We start from the raw sequence: 16,175 nt of genomic DNA on the forward strand, positions 1-16,175 counted from the left end.
AGCGGCGGACAGACAGTCAAATAGACAGTGAGATGGGGGGTCTATAGGGAAAACACCTTTTCTGATGTGTACCTGAGTCGGAAAGACCGGGTGACACACCGAGACTTAGGCTAAGCCCTCGAGTTCATCCTGACTCTTAATTACAGCCAGCTGCCTCGTCAGAGTAAATCAGTCGAGCCTTCAACAAACACAGACACACAAACACACTGCATTGACTCAAAGGGTGCATTACACAATTCTCACTCGGGAAAGAGATACGGTGAACTTTGGTCTAAAGAAACAAAGAGAGAGCAAGCATTTTCCTCTACCGACCACACTTGAGGTGGGAGTGCGCTTCACGCCACTACATATGCATTCGAAGCACGCTGCAGGGCAGAGTGAATGAGTTTGAATCGAAGTGATCAATTCCCTGCAACTGTCAAAGATTGCATTGCACAAATTCGCTGTTCAGTCATTCCAGCCACATCATAAAGTGGACAACCGACAAACAACATGGCGTTGCTGACGAGTGGAGAGTCGTGCATTAAATATGTGCTATTCGTCTTCAATTTTGTTTTTTGGGTAAGTCTTTCATACTTTAGGTTGCTTTAGGATGTGCAAAACGTAAAGGCTATGATATAACAGTGGTAAACTATGCTTGCCTTCAACTTCACTGAATGTAACCTGTATGTGATAGTTACGTGTTAATTTTTTACAATACATGTTATTTTTCTTTTTTTAAAGTGATTGTGTTGCCGTGTTGATTTGAGGTCATACGTTAGCCATCATATGTGCGTTTTCTGTTTAAAAACGCAACGAATTTGTATTTGTTTATGTAACCCATCTTCTTGGCTGCAGAACACCTGTTGAGCGACGCGTTATAGTTGTGCAGAGCTACAGAGGATAACTTTGAGTGATAACCCGTTGATAACCTTACTTGTCTTATTCTCCGTCTAGGTTTCTTTGACAACTGCGCACTACAGACACCCTAGGTTACCATGTTTCTGGGGGGGAAATCATTTATCCAACATTAAAGCGCATGTCATTTATATATTTTTTGCATGAACATCCGACATAACCCCAATTTTATTAACGTTAAATGTTTAGTGTAGGGGAGACCGGGGTTGGTTGGCACAGTTTTCACTGTCTGCCTATTTCTCTGGCATCATTTATGTTAGAATATTCTAACCAGCAGCAAATGAAACGTTATGGTCTAAGCTATAATTAAATATGTTTAAATGTACACAAATATTTTCAAAAATGTGGTGATTTGTGATTAAAGTCATGTTGTGCATTTGTGCCAACCAGCCCCATCAGGGGGTTGGCACACAGTATGGGGTTGGTTGGCACAATGTTAAACTGCTATAGTTACACGAAATGAAGCAACCAATAGAAACTATTTGAACATTTAATAATATATTTTAAGCAATTAATATTAATTTAATAACATGTTTTATGCAATTCATTTGAATTAATGTATATTTCAACCCTAACCCTGTCCCTAATCCTCAGGATTAGGCAACAAGAATGAAGACCGTAATGTTGACAACAATGTTCTTATTAGACAACATTTAAAAGGGACAGTAAGCCCTTCACAGTAAGCCCTCCTAGTAGCCCCCCGCCCCCATCACGCATATAATACATGTATTACCACTTTTTTAATTAAATTCCTATATCTTCAAAATCACTGTGCCAACCAACCCCACTCAAAATTAACCCAACTTTGTGATGAAATGATTTTAGCCAACTACCATCACTCATTACAGACTTTCACATTTTAAATGAAAATTTAACTGATTCCTATGTCTATTAACTACACGTAACACATTTCCAATATTTTTATCTGACACCATTTTATAATACATTTAGTCCACAGACCACTTTTTTACTTCTGATACTATAAAAGTGAAATGTTACCCTCACCAAAGAGACGCTGGAAAACGGCCAAGTTACCAAACATTCATTTCATGAACACCACGTTAGAAACCAATACTAAAAGATATCTTAAAAAAAGGTATTGAAACCTGCTGGGGACTAGAGATAGGCCCTGCTGCAGGAGAAACACGCCATCACTCGCCAACAGGTGTAGCCATTGAGCATAAATTAAAATGTAATTGTAGGCTACCTCTGTATTCTATGTTCAAGATCCATTCATATATTCAACGCAGTATCTGATCAAATTATAATTACCACCATATACCATGCAAATATTGTGTGTGTGTTTATGTGAGGGGACTGGCCCTGTCTGCTTTGTTCATGCAAAATGGTACAGAAGCCATTGTGTCCACATACCTGAGACCTGATAGTCCGATGCTGGTTATCGGCTCCTATCTTTATCAACCTAAAATCTACTGTGTTTATTTACCAGGTCTTTGCCATGGGCATGTTACTTTGATAATATTGTTTGAGCTCTTACCACCTGTTGTTGTCAGGTAACATCTCTGTGGAGATTCTAACAGATATGGCAGCCTGGGAAAGGATCAGCTACATTGTCAGAATTGGGGAAAACACAAGAGAAACAATGTCTACCTCCTCCTTGCTGTTTGTTTCTATTTACTTTAATATCCTGCTGCCCTTCTGTGGGTGGAGGACAGAATAGAACGGAGAGGGAGAGAAAGAAAGAAAGAAAGGCTGTCAGAGTAGGGACAAAGACAGTTTTGTTGTTTTCTGAATCCAGAGGGAGAGAAGGGCTTGAGTTACCTTCTCTGAAAAACAACAGGGCCTGCAACCCAGAAGTGGGAATTAAATGTCCTGTAAAGTTGTTTCTAAATGTAAGTTAAGGGTCATCTTTGTCACACACATTTTTTAAATAAACAAAAAAAGCATAAATAAATAAGATATTTAAAGTTTGTCTAAACTTCTATCCCTTTCTAATGTACTATGAGCATGTAAAGTGCATTAATGTGTTAATTTTCAATTGATTTAACAGCTTCAGTGGACACATATTGCTGAAGCATGGTTATTTGCATATGACTGGGAGGAGAATTAAATGGTTTTATTTGGAATTGGAAGAAATCAAACAGATTGTACTATATTTCTTCTATAAACAGAGTATCATTGTTTTTGACAATAAGGCAGTCCTGCTGTAAAGTGTTCATGCTATTAATGTGACACAGAATACATCAAAGTTCATATTGAATAATGACGTACTACATTGAAATGATTTACCATACAAATGTTCTTTTTGGGGGGCAAGGGGGAGATTATGGTTTTGATAATTAACTGTATCAATAAACGTTAATATCCCGAACATATGTAAAACATAAATTTATTTATATCTATTTGTAAATTATATTCCTTGTTTTTGGACAACTAATGAGCTATTAGTTGTCTGTAGGTTGTGTCAGTTATACGTGAATATCGCTCATCCCCCTATGACTTCCTGCCATCCAAAACCACAGACCCGCCCCCATCCCATGATTGTATAACTGAAGACCAGGTGTGTAAAAGGAGGGTGTGACTCCCTAAAAATGCCCCCTCCCCTTTAGTTCCCTCCCTCTCTCCCCTCCCCCTCCCTCTCTATCTCCTGCACTGCCTAAAGAAGAAGTGAGGACGTCAGGTTTAGTTTGACAGGGTAAAGCTCCCACTTAGATTTTTTTCTTCACCGGACAAACCTCAGCTTTAAATCATCACCATGGGAGTCGTTGGGGGAATGAAATGCATCAAGTACCTGATCTACATTTTCAACCTCTTATTCTGGGTAGGTTCTCTCTCTCTCTCTTCCTCTTTATAAAGTTAGTTGGCGAGAGAATGTTAGTGTTAGGACGTGTGAAGATGGAAGTTAGACAAATTGGACTAAACCTTTTTCCAGTGTGGGGGTTTAACACTTGCTCCTTGTGTTGGTTGAGTTTGTGAGGCAAAGAAACATGGGAGTGAGTTAGCAGTTTCCACCTACTACCAGTTAAACAATACTACATTCACTCTCGATAGACAACTGGTCTGAGTGGCAAGAAACAGAGAGAACAGAACTGATCTCAGACAAATTAAATGGACGTTGAATGGTAGATAACCTCCTAGGATTTAATCACCAGTCACTGTCTGGAAACCTGACAGAGAGGTTTAGCAAAAGGTGGTGGGGGGTGGGGTGGAGTGAACTGGTTTGTGAGCGGGGGGGCGGCGGAGGGGGTCAGTCAGAGAGACAGAAACGGATCAGATGGCAAGTTTCCCAGCCCTCTGATTTAATCCTCCTCTCAGACTGGCCTCTTAGAGAGAGCTTCTGTGACAGTCTTGAGGTGTCACACAGCTTGGTCTGAACCTGTGGCTGAGCACTTCTGGGAGTGTGTCTATGTTCCCAACTGGTTGGGCTGAACATGCCCTCCCAATTCTGATACAATAGGTGTCTTCATTGATGTCGAAAGCCTGACTGTGTGTGTGTGTTTCCGGATTAGCCTGTTGATTTAACGAGACATCCCAGTCCATTACACCAGTTAGGAGTTTGATCTAGTAACCCTGACTAGTCACTCTCCTGACCTAGTCTGCCTTTCCTGATTAGATATCTGCTTGCATACATGAAGGCCTTGTCTATAACATGCAATCACAAACACACTCATCCACTTTATCTCTGTCTCTCTTTCACACACGAGCATTACTAAAGACATAGCTATGCCGAGCTTGGTCTAATCATTGTTTACGGTGGAGTTTCTGTGTACATAGTTTCAGTTTGCATACAAAGAAGCAGAAACTGGCCCACAATTGCCAGAAGTAGGTGCAGGTTGATAAATAACTAAAAGTATGTAGAGCCTGACTTTACCATGTCAGAGGACTTCATATTGAAATGGTTTTTGCTTCACTCTGTCTTGTAACTCAGACAGTTCATTGACCATAACCACTAATACTGTTAGAACTCCACACTTCTATCCTGTTGCACCAACTTTACACACTTTTCACCTCTCTTTAGATAAGTGTCTGCTATTTTAACAAATCTTAATGTTGTAAAATGTTTGACAACCTTTGGTATGACATTTCTGCCATACTGTTATTTCTACCTAGACAAGCAAACACTGTCTGAGCCTGGTCAAACCTTCTCTGATAGTGATAAAGCTATCATCACCCAATTCCCATCCACACAAACCTTTTTCAGTCATGACTGGATAGTAGATTTCAGCTTTTGAAATGATTGAAAATGTTACCCTGAGAAAGTGGAATTTGTAGCAAAATACCCTCCCTCTCTCCTGCGTGGGTGTGTCTGTGTGGAATGTTCAGGTACCTGCATGCTTCTGAAATGATTCTCACATTCTGACAGCCTGACAAAAGCAAATTAAATGCTGGAATTTTCTTTGGAGTTGTGTCCTTGACTAAATGAATGGTGTCAGTGTCTAAAGTGTTGCAATTCAGCACACTTTGTATCCATCTGGAAAAACTTGATCGGACCTATTTATTGGGATCTTCATAAGAAGACTAATGACATGTTATGGAAGTTAATTTTGCCAGCCAAATGTAGTTTTACTGTTTGTGTGTGTGCACGCAGTCCAGGAGGGTTGTTGTATGACCACACACTAATTTTGTTCCAAACACATGATGATGAGTCATGCTAAATTATTCAATTTGGAAAGTGGTACTTTCCCACAAATGACAGAGATCAGGTGAAGAGTTTGAAACATGTTATTTGTCTCAGCTAACTGTGCCACAGGATGCTAGTAGGAGATATTGGGTAGTTGACAAACTAACCATTACCCTTTTTTTGTAAATCAAAATTATTTATGACAAAAATATTATATTTATGGAGTGTGAAATCTGCTGTTTTTGAAAATATAAGGGGTCAAATTGACAATCTACATTGTCAATTTCTTCAGTTTTTTGGAACATTTTCACTGAACTGCACCATAAATGTGTTCTAAGGAAATAAGCATTCAAACCAGTGGACATTTTCTGTCACAGCAAAGGACGTTTCAGCCTTTTGTGTCAGTTAATGATCATGCTATTCCTCACTAACCTGTCATGAGCAGCTAGCAAGTCACATTTGCATACATTTCCATAATTATATACTTTAATACCGTTTTTTTCCTTTAAAATATATGGCCTACTTTAGGGGTGTCACACCCAAGGACAACAAAACTTCACACTTTCAGTGGTCTGAAAAGTTACAACGCAGTTTTTATAACAGGTCCATGTAACACAAAGACATGTTTAACCATTTATTGATTATGATGATAATTCTGATTATATCTGGTGTGACAGTGAAAATGCCATGTTGCGTCAACAGCCCTATTACAGATTCCAAATGCCCAAATAAGTCTTTAAAACCTTTTTCACACACTTCTGTTATATATATATATATTTTTATATTAATAAAATGAAACTGCATCTTTTTGTTGCTGCATGGTCACAATATCCAGTTGCTGGGGAGACGCATGTTTTATGGGAATGTTGTGGTGTGGGTTCTGACGGCGGTGAGGTGTGGTGCATGTTGTGACATGGTCCAGCTCTTCCGCAGTGTGTCAGTTTTCTAGGGGGATCAAGTTTCACAAGCAGAGACATCAGCAGCAATCTTGCTGTGATATCATGGAAATGTACGCCTGTGAGGACATGGTTACCAATCCCATTGTTTTGTGTGTGTGTGTGTCCCCGTTTCTATGGGGTGAACAGCATGACGAACAGGATGCTGATTAATCATCACACACACCCACAAACTTTGCAGTTAGTTTCGGAATTCATTTCTCCTTTTTTCACATTCTGTACTTCCTCTCACTGAGCTATGTATGTGAACTGTCTTTGGAGGGTGAGAGACAGGTTCTTGACTGAAGTGGTATTGGAGGAGTCTGTCTGGTTAAACTGCTCCCATTTATTTCCGGCATGTTTACAGAGGACAGTATCTGTTAAGTGTTGTTAGATTTCATTCTTCAGCTCGTTCAGACCTTGTGAGAGAATAAACAAACACACATCCGACCACTCTGACATATCGCCTCATGATACATTAAGTCACACATTTAGATATAAATATATAGATATGTATTTAGACACAAATTAGTTGCCAAGTAGGCTGATGTAGACATGATTGTGACCTGGTCGTATGGACCTCCTTCAAGGTTTTGTGAATATTCACAAAGACGGAATGAGACTGATCTGTAACACAACACGATAGGATTCGACTGGATGGAGGAAATGAAGGCTTTTTGTTGTGTGATCAGGAGGTTCTGAGGTTTAATTATTTACTTCACAATGGCTAACAGTATTAGGTTACTATTGATTTATTTTTATATACAACAAATAAGATCAACAATGAATAAAGACAGGTTCACAGGATTTTACTGACTGGAGAGGCAGTATACAAGGGAATGACATTCAAATAATTGTGTGTGTTGTGTGGTCAGCTGGCAGGGACCGGAGTTCTGGCTGTGGGACTGTGGCTTCGCTTTGATACTAAGACTGCAGGGCTCTTTGAAGGAGAAGACTCTCCCTCTGTCTTCTTCACCGGTGAGTACAGCTTACAACTCTTGCCACTCCTACACCCCACCCCCACCCTCCCCCCCAACCACCACCACCAACCATCCCCACCTTCCCCAACACACACCTACATCCACCTCTACACACATGCATACTCACCCATGCAACACTTCAACCCCAACCCTGAATTACTCACCACATGCTTCCCTGAAACCTTCCCCCAACCCTCCTAGCCCCACATACACCTACCTCCACCTCTATACACAAGGACCTAAGTAGCACTTCAACCCCCACCCTGAATCTCCCTTCATCACCTTCAAACACTTTTGGTTTGTTTGTTTCTTTATAAACTCACCTCGATCATGTTACTAATTTTTGTGATCTCACGGCAGATTAACAGAAAGTGGGAAGTTAAGAGGAATCAAGGAATTTAGAATGCCTCTTTGTGAGTCGGGTGGGTTGCCATGGGAATGGGCAACACCCTGTTATTTGAGTGGGAGGGGAGGGGCTAGGGAGCCAGTGATGTCGTAGTAGACATATATGGACTCCCACTGGCTGTCTTACATAAACACAACTGTGAAAGAATTCTAAACAAACTCAAGTGGTTGCCTCTGAATATAAACATCGATTTTCTTCTGTCACATTGTCCCTAAACTCCTCTTGAAAACTCTTGAGTATGATGAACTTGAGATGACCAAAGCAGACTGGTTTCAGTCAATCAAAGCAGACCAATCGATTTCCTGTCCCTAACCTGTTCTGTCAGGTGACACCACATTTAATCCTCACCCTAAACCTAGGGACACTTCACAGATAATCTGGGATATGTTGATACTCCAGACAAATCCAACTCTGTTCTGATAATTATTTGGAGGCAGATGTAGAGATGGCCTGTGTTTTATGTGTATGTATGTGTGTGTGTGTGTGTGTGTGTGTGTGTATGTATAATAGCAGTCCTGTGCCTTGGGCAGAGCAATTAAGGCTCACCAGTTGTCCACACCAGGGCCAGACACACACACACACACACAGTGACAAGAAAACAAGAAAAAAAAAACACACACACACAGCCTTCTTTCTTCGCTCAAGGACAGGGACATCATTGTGCTTCCTTTTGTTTCTGTCCTTCATTCTCTCAACTTGAGAACCGTCCAGTCCCCCTCCCTTCTCTCATTCCAGCCAGAGACTGATAGCTAAATTCAGTAGGCGTGTCGACCAGAGAGGCCCGGTCTGAAATGACAAGCATCTTAACCACAGGTTTCCGAGAGGGGAGAAGTTGTGTAGAATAGATAAGGGTTCTACAACCCCATTTCCAAAAATGTTCGGACGCTGTGTAAAATGTAAATAAAAACAGAATGCAACGATTTGCAAATCTCATGAACTCATGTCATTCACAATAGATCACTGAAAACATATCAAATGTTTAAACTTAGGGAATGTACAATTTAATGGAAAAAATAAGGTCATTTGGAATTTGATGGCTGCAACACGTCTCAAAAAAGTTGGGACGTGGCCAATAAAAGGATGGAAAAAAGTAAGCGTTACAAAAAATAAACAGCTGGAGGAACATTTAGCAACTAACTAGGTTAATTGCAAACAGGTCAGTAACATGATTGGGTTTAAAATGAGTATCTTTAATCCTGCATTTATGATGGTATTGAGGGTGCATTAGTGCCTATAGAACGGGCAGTTTGCACATCTGGAAAGGCACCAACAATGCTGAAAGGTGTATATTCAGGTTTTAGAGCAACATTTGTTTACATCCAGACAACATCTTTTTCAGGGAAGGCCTTGCATATTTCCATGAGACAGGCAGTTTGCACATCTGGAAAGGCACCAACAATGCTGAAAGGTGTATATTCAGGTTTTAGAGCAACATTTGTTTACATCCAGACAACATCTTTTTCAGGGAAGGCCTTGCATATTTCCATGAGACAATGTTAAACCACATACTGCATCTGTTAAAACAGCATGGCTTCATAAGTAGAAGAGTACGGGTGCTGAACTGGCCTGCCTGTGTCCAGACCGTTCACCAGTTAAAAACATTTGGTGGATCATGAAACGAAAAATATGACAAAGAAGACCCAGGACCGTTGAGCAGCAAGAATCCTGTATCAGACACAAAAGGGACAGCATTCCTCTCCTACAACTCCAACTACTGGTCTCCTCAGTCCCCAGACATACAGACGGTTGTTAAAAGAAGAGGGGATGCTACACTGTGGTCAACATGGCCTTGTCCCAACTTTTTTGAGACGTGTTGCTGCCATCAAATTCTAAATTACTTAATATTTTCCTTAAAATGGTCAATTTCATCAGTTTAAACATTTGATATGTTTCTATGTTCTATTGTGAATAAAATGATGAGATTGGCAAATCATTGTATTGTTTTTTAATTTTATTTTACACAGCGTCCCAACTTTTTAGGAATTGGGGTTGTATTCGTAGGGAGTGTCATCAGTGTTGCTGGTGTTGACCGACTTGTGTAATTGTGGTGGAGGCCACTTCTGTGACAGTGTTGGCATGAATCATAACCTCACTTGCATCGAGTGACAAGAAAAACAACACACTTGTGGTCTCAGTAAACTCTACTCTGGCCTGTGTACCTAGAGACCAGTACCACAGTTGTCCTGTAGAGGGAGCCTATGTGTCATTATGTGGGTTGGACAGACTGTTTGGGGGTTCCTTTCATTTGTGTGCGTGTGTCTTTCAGGAGTATACATCCTTATCGCTGCGGGGGCTCTGATGATGGTGGTTGGCTTCCTAGGCTGCTGTGGCGCCCTCAAAGAGTCGCCGTGCATGCTGGGATTGGTGAGGAGCTTCATTTCGTTGGTCCTCACCAATCGGATAAACTGCTGCATCATCGATTTAAAAGACTATTTGAATAGCTGAAAGTCTCATTGCCCTTCCCCCCCTTCCATCTGCTTCCAGTTCTTCTTCTTCCTGTTGGTCATTTTCGCCGTGGAGGTGGCTGCTGGGGTATGGGGTTTCTCGAATAAAGACAAGGTGAGCTTGGCCGGATGTTCGCATCCCTGCCATGATGCTGTTTATCCACCGTTGTTGATTTACCGTTTCTCTCTCTCTCACTCACGCTCCATTTCTACACACAGGTAGTGGAAGATATCACAGAATTTTACAAGCAGACCTACAACAACTATATGACTACGAGCCAAGAGGCCTTGAGGGAGACACTCCGTCTAATCCACTTTGGAGTGAGTTCTCACACGCAACTCTGATCGATTTTCTACCAGAAATGCAGTTTTGTTTTCTATGGTGAAACCCTCAGACTGTTAAGCAGAACTAAAGCCGTCTTGTCCACGTTTCCCCCCGGGACACAGCTGAACTGCTGCGGCATCACAGGCAGTGTGATCGACAGCGCCAGGGACACCTGCCCCAAGAAGGAGGGACTGGAGGCCTTCATCACCACGGTAACAAAGATTCACATTTTTTACATTTTGTCATTTAGCAGACGCTCTTATCCAGAGCGACTTACAGTAAGTACAGGGACATTCTCCCCGAGGCAAGTAGGGTGAAGTGCCTTGCCCAAGGACACAACGTCATTTGGCATGACCGGGAATCGAACTGGCAACCTTCAGATTACTAGCCCGCTTCCCTCACCGCTCAGCCACCTGACGCCCCTAGATGGTTGATGAGCTCTATTTAAAGCTGGATTCTACAGTTGGACTGTGTTGTTGATGTACCTCATATCTCTCCAGAGCTGTCCCAGTGCCATCGATGAGATGTTCAACTCCAAACTGCACATCATCGGAGGTGTGGGCATCGGCATTGGTGTCATCATGGTGAGTGTCTTTATCAATCAACTCCCAGAATTTTCGTTTTTTGCCAATAACATTTCAGGTTGTGCACCACATTGTGTTCTTCCCAACTGGCCATTAGATAGATGTATGATTTGATGGTGCTTGCTGTGTAATGCTATGACAAGAGATTTGGTAGCTGACTGCGATCGACGATCTGGAACCATTTTTGATGTAATGGTTGCGGATTGACTTCTACTCCCTCTTCATCTCTGCAGATCTTCGGTATGATCTTCAGCATGCTGTTGTGCTGCGCCATCAGGAGATCCCGGGACATCATGTAGATGAACACACACAACCTGAATCGTACCCTTAACACTGTTGTCTGTCCTGGCTTCAGACTTAGTTTCAGTCTACAAATAGGTTTTAATGTCTGTTGCTAAGACCTCACTCACAAGCTCCACACTGGATGGAACCGGTCACCTTTGAAGGTGTGGAACCCCTTACCGTGTCGAGGATGAAGCATATTCATCTTTTTTGAAGTCGAGCTCTTCAGGATGCATAACGCCTTCAATGTTTGCCACAGTTTAATTTTTACTAACTTTTGTGTGTGAGCCTCTCTCATTTTGTCTTTAAGCTACATGTCTTTACCTTAAGAGAAGTATGATTTTATAAGCAGTGGATTTTTATGCAGACGTTTTGATGAATAAAGATCGTTGTACAGTGCCAAATAAAAGTAAACTAATGAGTGTGTGCTTCCAAATTGGTTATGATTATCTAGTATAAATGCACTTACATGTCTCTCTGGTCTAGGAACCTTCCTTTTCACAAGGAGAATTTGCCAAACGTTAAGAGTTTAATCAATTTCCTTTTACAAAATAAAGCATGACGCCTTCTTTACAAACATTGGGCAGTGTACTCCGAAAACGTAACGAGGATACCATTTCAGTTCATTTTGCTTAACATGGATGCCGTATACGACCCAGAAACAAAGACTCCCTCCTCCCGCGCGCGGGCGTTTTTTCTCAGTCGTCCAAGGCGAAGTCGAAGGGCTGGAAGGCGTCTCGCAGCCGTTTGCAACACTCGTCCTCCTCCTCTCTCGTCTGCTTGCACTCCTTCCAGTCTGCCCGCTCGGGAATGTTCAGCACGGCTTGGCTAGCCAGGACCTCCCTACGCACGACACAGGACACACGTCTAGTCTTCCACATATCACACCTCACCTGTACTCTACCTCATCAACAGAATAGGGGAGTCTCCTTCTGCTACTTACCGGCCGAACTGCAGAGGGAAGTGTTTCTGAATGCGGTGGTAGAGTTTCTCGCCGGAGTCCAGTTCCGCGTAGAAGTAGGGCGTCCCAGGGGGAGCGATCTGATAGGACAAGATTAAGCGCGCGCACACCCTCACAGGAAACACATTTGGCACTCAATATTGAGACATGAACCGAGGTAATGGCGGCTATGAAGAATGTGTTGGCTCACGGGTGTCGCGTTTGAGCGTGTACCTGTTTGAGGTCTGTGTGTTCTGGGATCTCCATCATCTCTATGTGTTGCTCCTCAGCATGCACCATGAAGGCCTCCTTTATTTCCTCAGAGGAACACTTGTCCATGGGTACAGGTACAACCTAGAGGGGGCAGGGTTAACTGGGTTAGGTGAGTGTGTCTGTATGTCCACCGCATCGTATCTGTAAGCAGTAGCGGTTCTAGGCACGGGTGAACCATATATTATATTTTCCTTCATTTTTGCCGCCTTCTGCTGGCATAAAAAACGTACTGCGTTTGTGTGGTCACACCCATTGTCGGTCCGTTGACGCGGGTTTGGGGGGACGGCAGTGGTAAACCTCGCACCGGGGCTCCAAATGTGCTAGGACCACCACTGTCTGTAAGCATGCGTGTTCCTGTCTGCGTTTCTACGCGTGTCCTCGTGTGTGTGTGTGTGTGCGCGCACCACAAGCCCGAGTCTACCTGCAGCTGTAGGTGCTGGCTGCGGTAGTTCCTCTCGAACACCACGCAGCGGAGCCCCTTGCTCTTGTAGAAGCTGCGGACGGCCTCCTTGTAGCGCTGCAGCTCCTCCACCTCCTCCTGGCCCATGTGCACCACAGCCTGGATGTGGCCGATGGGCAGCACCAGCATGTGCTGCGGGGTTAGACCTCCCTTCGCCATGGCCAAATAACACTGTGGACAAGACACAGACCAAATCCCATCCCAGGGAGGGGGGAAAGAGACGTCGATTTTACATTTAACTTCAGTTCTATCAAACAAACAAGAACACTTTTTCTTTTTTTTATAAACCCCTCAAACCGTTAACAGCTGTTTTGGTGCAAGTACCTCAGCGTACTCACATGCGTGCCAATGCTGATGACCAGGTGTTTCTCCACCTGAGGACTGGCCAGACAGAACCAGCAGGGGCCAGTGGGCTGGGCTGAGGAGAGCGAGAAGGGGGGGGGGGGGGGGGGGGGAATTAGACTGTACTCCCTCCAACATACTGATGGGTGTACATGTCAAGCCAGATCTCCGACACTTCCAAAAATTAAATAAACTATGCTATTTAAACAAGATACATAATCAATTTAATCTCGTTCTCCCGCCTCAACAGGGAACATTGAGTAAAACAGGTGTGATATTTTCTTACGACGTATCTGGGTGGTTAGGGTTATAGCACCACTGTGAATTTTTATGACATCGCATGCCACCGTCACGACTCAGGGCACACTCACGGGGCCTGCGGGGCTGTTTGGGTGGCATGTCTCCCCCCCACGCCTGGCCGTCTCCTTCCAGGGGCTGGCCCCGGCCCTGCCTGTCCCCTCCGTCCCAGGCCTGGCCCTGGCCACGCCTGTCTTCGTCTGAAGGGCGCTTCCTGCCACGGCCCCTGTGCCCCCCGCCCTGCTTTTTGCTCAGATCAAAGAAGAACTGGGAAGCCGGCTCCTGAGGAACAAGGAAGTGGGGACGACGGCAGAGGAAGTCAAAGAGTGAGTGACAGAGACGGCGGGGAAAAAGAGAGGTGGAAAAAAGGTTAACGCTCTGTCCATACCTCCTCCCCTGTAGCCTCGGGGATGACTATCCTCCCCGCCTCCCTCCCCGCCCGACGGTAGGGGTTCTCCGTCACATCCTGGGGCTGCTTCACCAGCTCCGCCGCGTCCATGCTCTTCATCGGCACAATGCTGAAGGCGTACAGATACTACAGTGCACAGGGAAAAATGAAGAGTTTGTCTAGTATGGTGCCTAATGGGAGAGTGGTAGGTAGACATGGTTGTAAGGTCCCGTGTGTCGTGGTGATGTCTTGCGCAACATTTGTGTGGGAGATATTGCTGGGTTCAGGAAGTAGGCCAACCTTCTTCTTGGCGGGGTTGTTGACGGTGGCCAAGGAGATGAATCGGCTGACGTGCTGGGCGTTCTCCTGAAGGACCACGTGATTTCTTCAGGCACACACACACAAACACACGAGTCACTAGACCGTCTCAATGTGGACGGCCAAGTGTTGTGGTCTGCTACAGAACGCACCTGTACGGCAGCCTCTCATAGTGAACTCCCTCAGTGGCCGCAAAGTGGTAGCGAGGCTTCAGCTTGTCAGCCAGGCTGGCGATGGAGTTGGATCCACAGAACTTCGTATTGAGCTCCTACAATTGAAGAAAGGCCAGATTAAGGGTAGACAAACTGCAGGTAGATTACCACAGAGACTCGGGAGAAATTCTTCCTCGATGGAAATGAAAGACAAGCCAACAAACTGAAACACACAGTTCCCCTACAACCCGGGAGTCAGTAGTGAAGTGTGAAGACAGCTGTTTTTATTTTTTAGATATATTTTTGGTGGCATTTCTGCCTTTTATTATTCATTTCTGACAGAGATAGTATGAAAACGGCTGCTTACAGGGTTGTTTCCGTACTGCCAGACACCTTTGGGCCACTGGGAGGTGAGAAGGATGTCCACTCCCTTGAACTTGGTGTTGTTGGCCAGCGGACCCACGAGGGCGCCTAGGTCTTTGGGGCTGAAACAGTGCGCTGGAGCCGGTTCCTGGAGGGCCTCTCGCCCGCTCACGTACGCTATCTGTAGCCCTGACGCCCCCGTGAACACACCCCGGCGCCCTGAGACAACACACACACACAAATATATAAAGGATGATCAGTCCTTCAGGAAGTATTACATATGATATTCCAACAGAGGTGTCCCATGCCCAGTATTTTTACCCAGGTAGGTGATGTTGTCAGCCAGCTCACAACCATCTGCACTGGGGAAGTACTTTACTGTTTCCTGGCTGGCAGCCCCAAGGATGTAGGTGTGGATGGGTGCTGCAGGAAGAAAAGAGTTCATCGTTACTGATACATACCAACTGAGTTTAAGTGCATCAAGAACAGCTTGTGATTGACTCAAATGGCTTGTGTTTTGTTTGTTTGCTAGTTTGTTGAAATTGTAACCTTTTTTTGCTCCAGATTTGAACTCCTGCCATTCTGCCTCGGCCTCAGCCGAGGAGCCGAAGAAGTCACCTACACATAGCAGCAGCTGCAGACAGAAAATGAAGTGTGATTTTTAGTTATCTTTTTTGCAAGTGAGAGACAACACAACAACATTCCGTGGTATTTTACATACGTCAAACTGGCCGCTCTTTTTCTGAATGGCCCGCACACGGTTGAAGAGAGCGTTGATTCGTCCTACCACATCGCCACATGCAAGCCTGCAATGAATGAATTAGTTCACCAAGACAACACCAGAGCGACAACACAGCCCCAAGCCCGAATGCAAAACGCTTCCCCGGGAAAACAGGCTATTGTAATTCATTGGGAAGTTGTGAAAGTTAGAAGTGAGAAAGAGAGTAGAACAGCAATGTCTGGAGCTATTTGGTTCAGCCAGCTACTGTAGCCAAAATCCTCCCACACACGGAATACGCCAGTATAACGGTGGTTAACCAGCTAGTGATGGTAATTCAACTTACACTCTCAACGGCTGCTCTCCCATTCCCGTATTGATACGCAACTGATGTTTATAAACTCGTGTTTGATTTTCACGACACAGCTTGAACTGTACGGCTATTTTAACCATCCGACTACCCTTCTCACGGAACACATAACATATTTC

The 16,175-nt window shown here is 44.0% G+C and overlaps 2 protein-coding genes across 3 annotated transcripts; one reads left to right on the forward strand and one right to left on the reverse strand.

The window, feature by feature from the left end:
• Window positions 1–11,857, forward strand: cd9b (CD9 molecule b). Of its 2 annotated transcripts, none has more exons than XM_062482701.1 (8): window positions 1–561; window positions 7,290–7,392; window positions 10,067–10,164; window positions 10,285–10,359; window positions 10,464–10,565; window positions 10,692–10,781; window positions 11,070–11,153; window positions 11,387–11,857. In XM_062482701.1, the coding sequence occupies exons 1-8, from the start codon at window positions 493–495 to the stop codon at window positions 11,450–11,452; spliced, it is 687 nt and encodes a 228-aa protein (XP_062338685.1). In that variant the 5' UTR covers window positions 1–492; the 3' UTR covers window positions 11,453–11,857. The 2 variants fall into 2 exon arrangements, with proteins under 2 accessions (XP_062338685.1, XP_062338686.1); XM_062482702.1 differs by lacking the exon at window positions 1–561 and adding an exon at window positions 3,503–3,679.
• Window positions 11,858–11,943: 86 nt separating this feature from the next.
• Window positions 11,944–16,143, reverse strand: cwf19l1 (CWF19 like cell cycle control factor 1). Its single transcript, XM_062482700.1, has 14 exons — window positions 16,033–16,143; window positions 15,690–15,774; window positions 15,518–15,602; window positions 15,290–15,391; window positions 14,973–15,187; window positions 14,606–14,721; window positions 14,436–14,520; window positions 14,136–14,282; window positions 13,822–14,029; window positions 13,447–13,526; window positions 13,070–13,279; window positions 12,610–12,729; window positions 12,379–12,476; window positions 11,944–12,278 (listed from the first exon to the last, which is right to left on the reverse strand). Exons 1-14 carry the CDS (start codon window positions 16,137–16,139, stop codon window positions 12,134–12,136), a joined length of 1,803 nt encoding a protein of 600 aa, XP_062338684.1. The 5' UTR covers window positions 16,140–16,143; the 3' UTR covers window positions 11,944–12,133.
• Window positions 16,144–16,175: the final 32 nt, after the last annotated feature.

Source organism: Osmerus eperlanus, chromosome 17 (assembly GCF_963692335.1).
Source record: "Osmerus eperlanus chromosome 17, fOsmEpe2.1, whole genome shotgun sequence".
In the NCBI taxonomy this organism is placed as follows: domain Eukaryota; kingdom Metazoa; phylum Chordata; class Actinopteri; order Osmeriformes; family Osmeridae; genus Osmerus; species Osmerus eperlanus.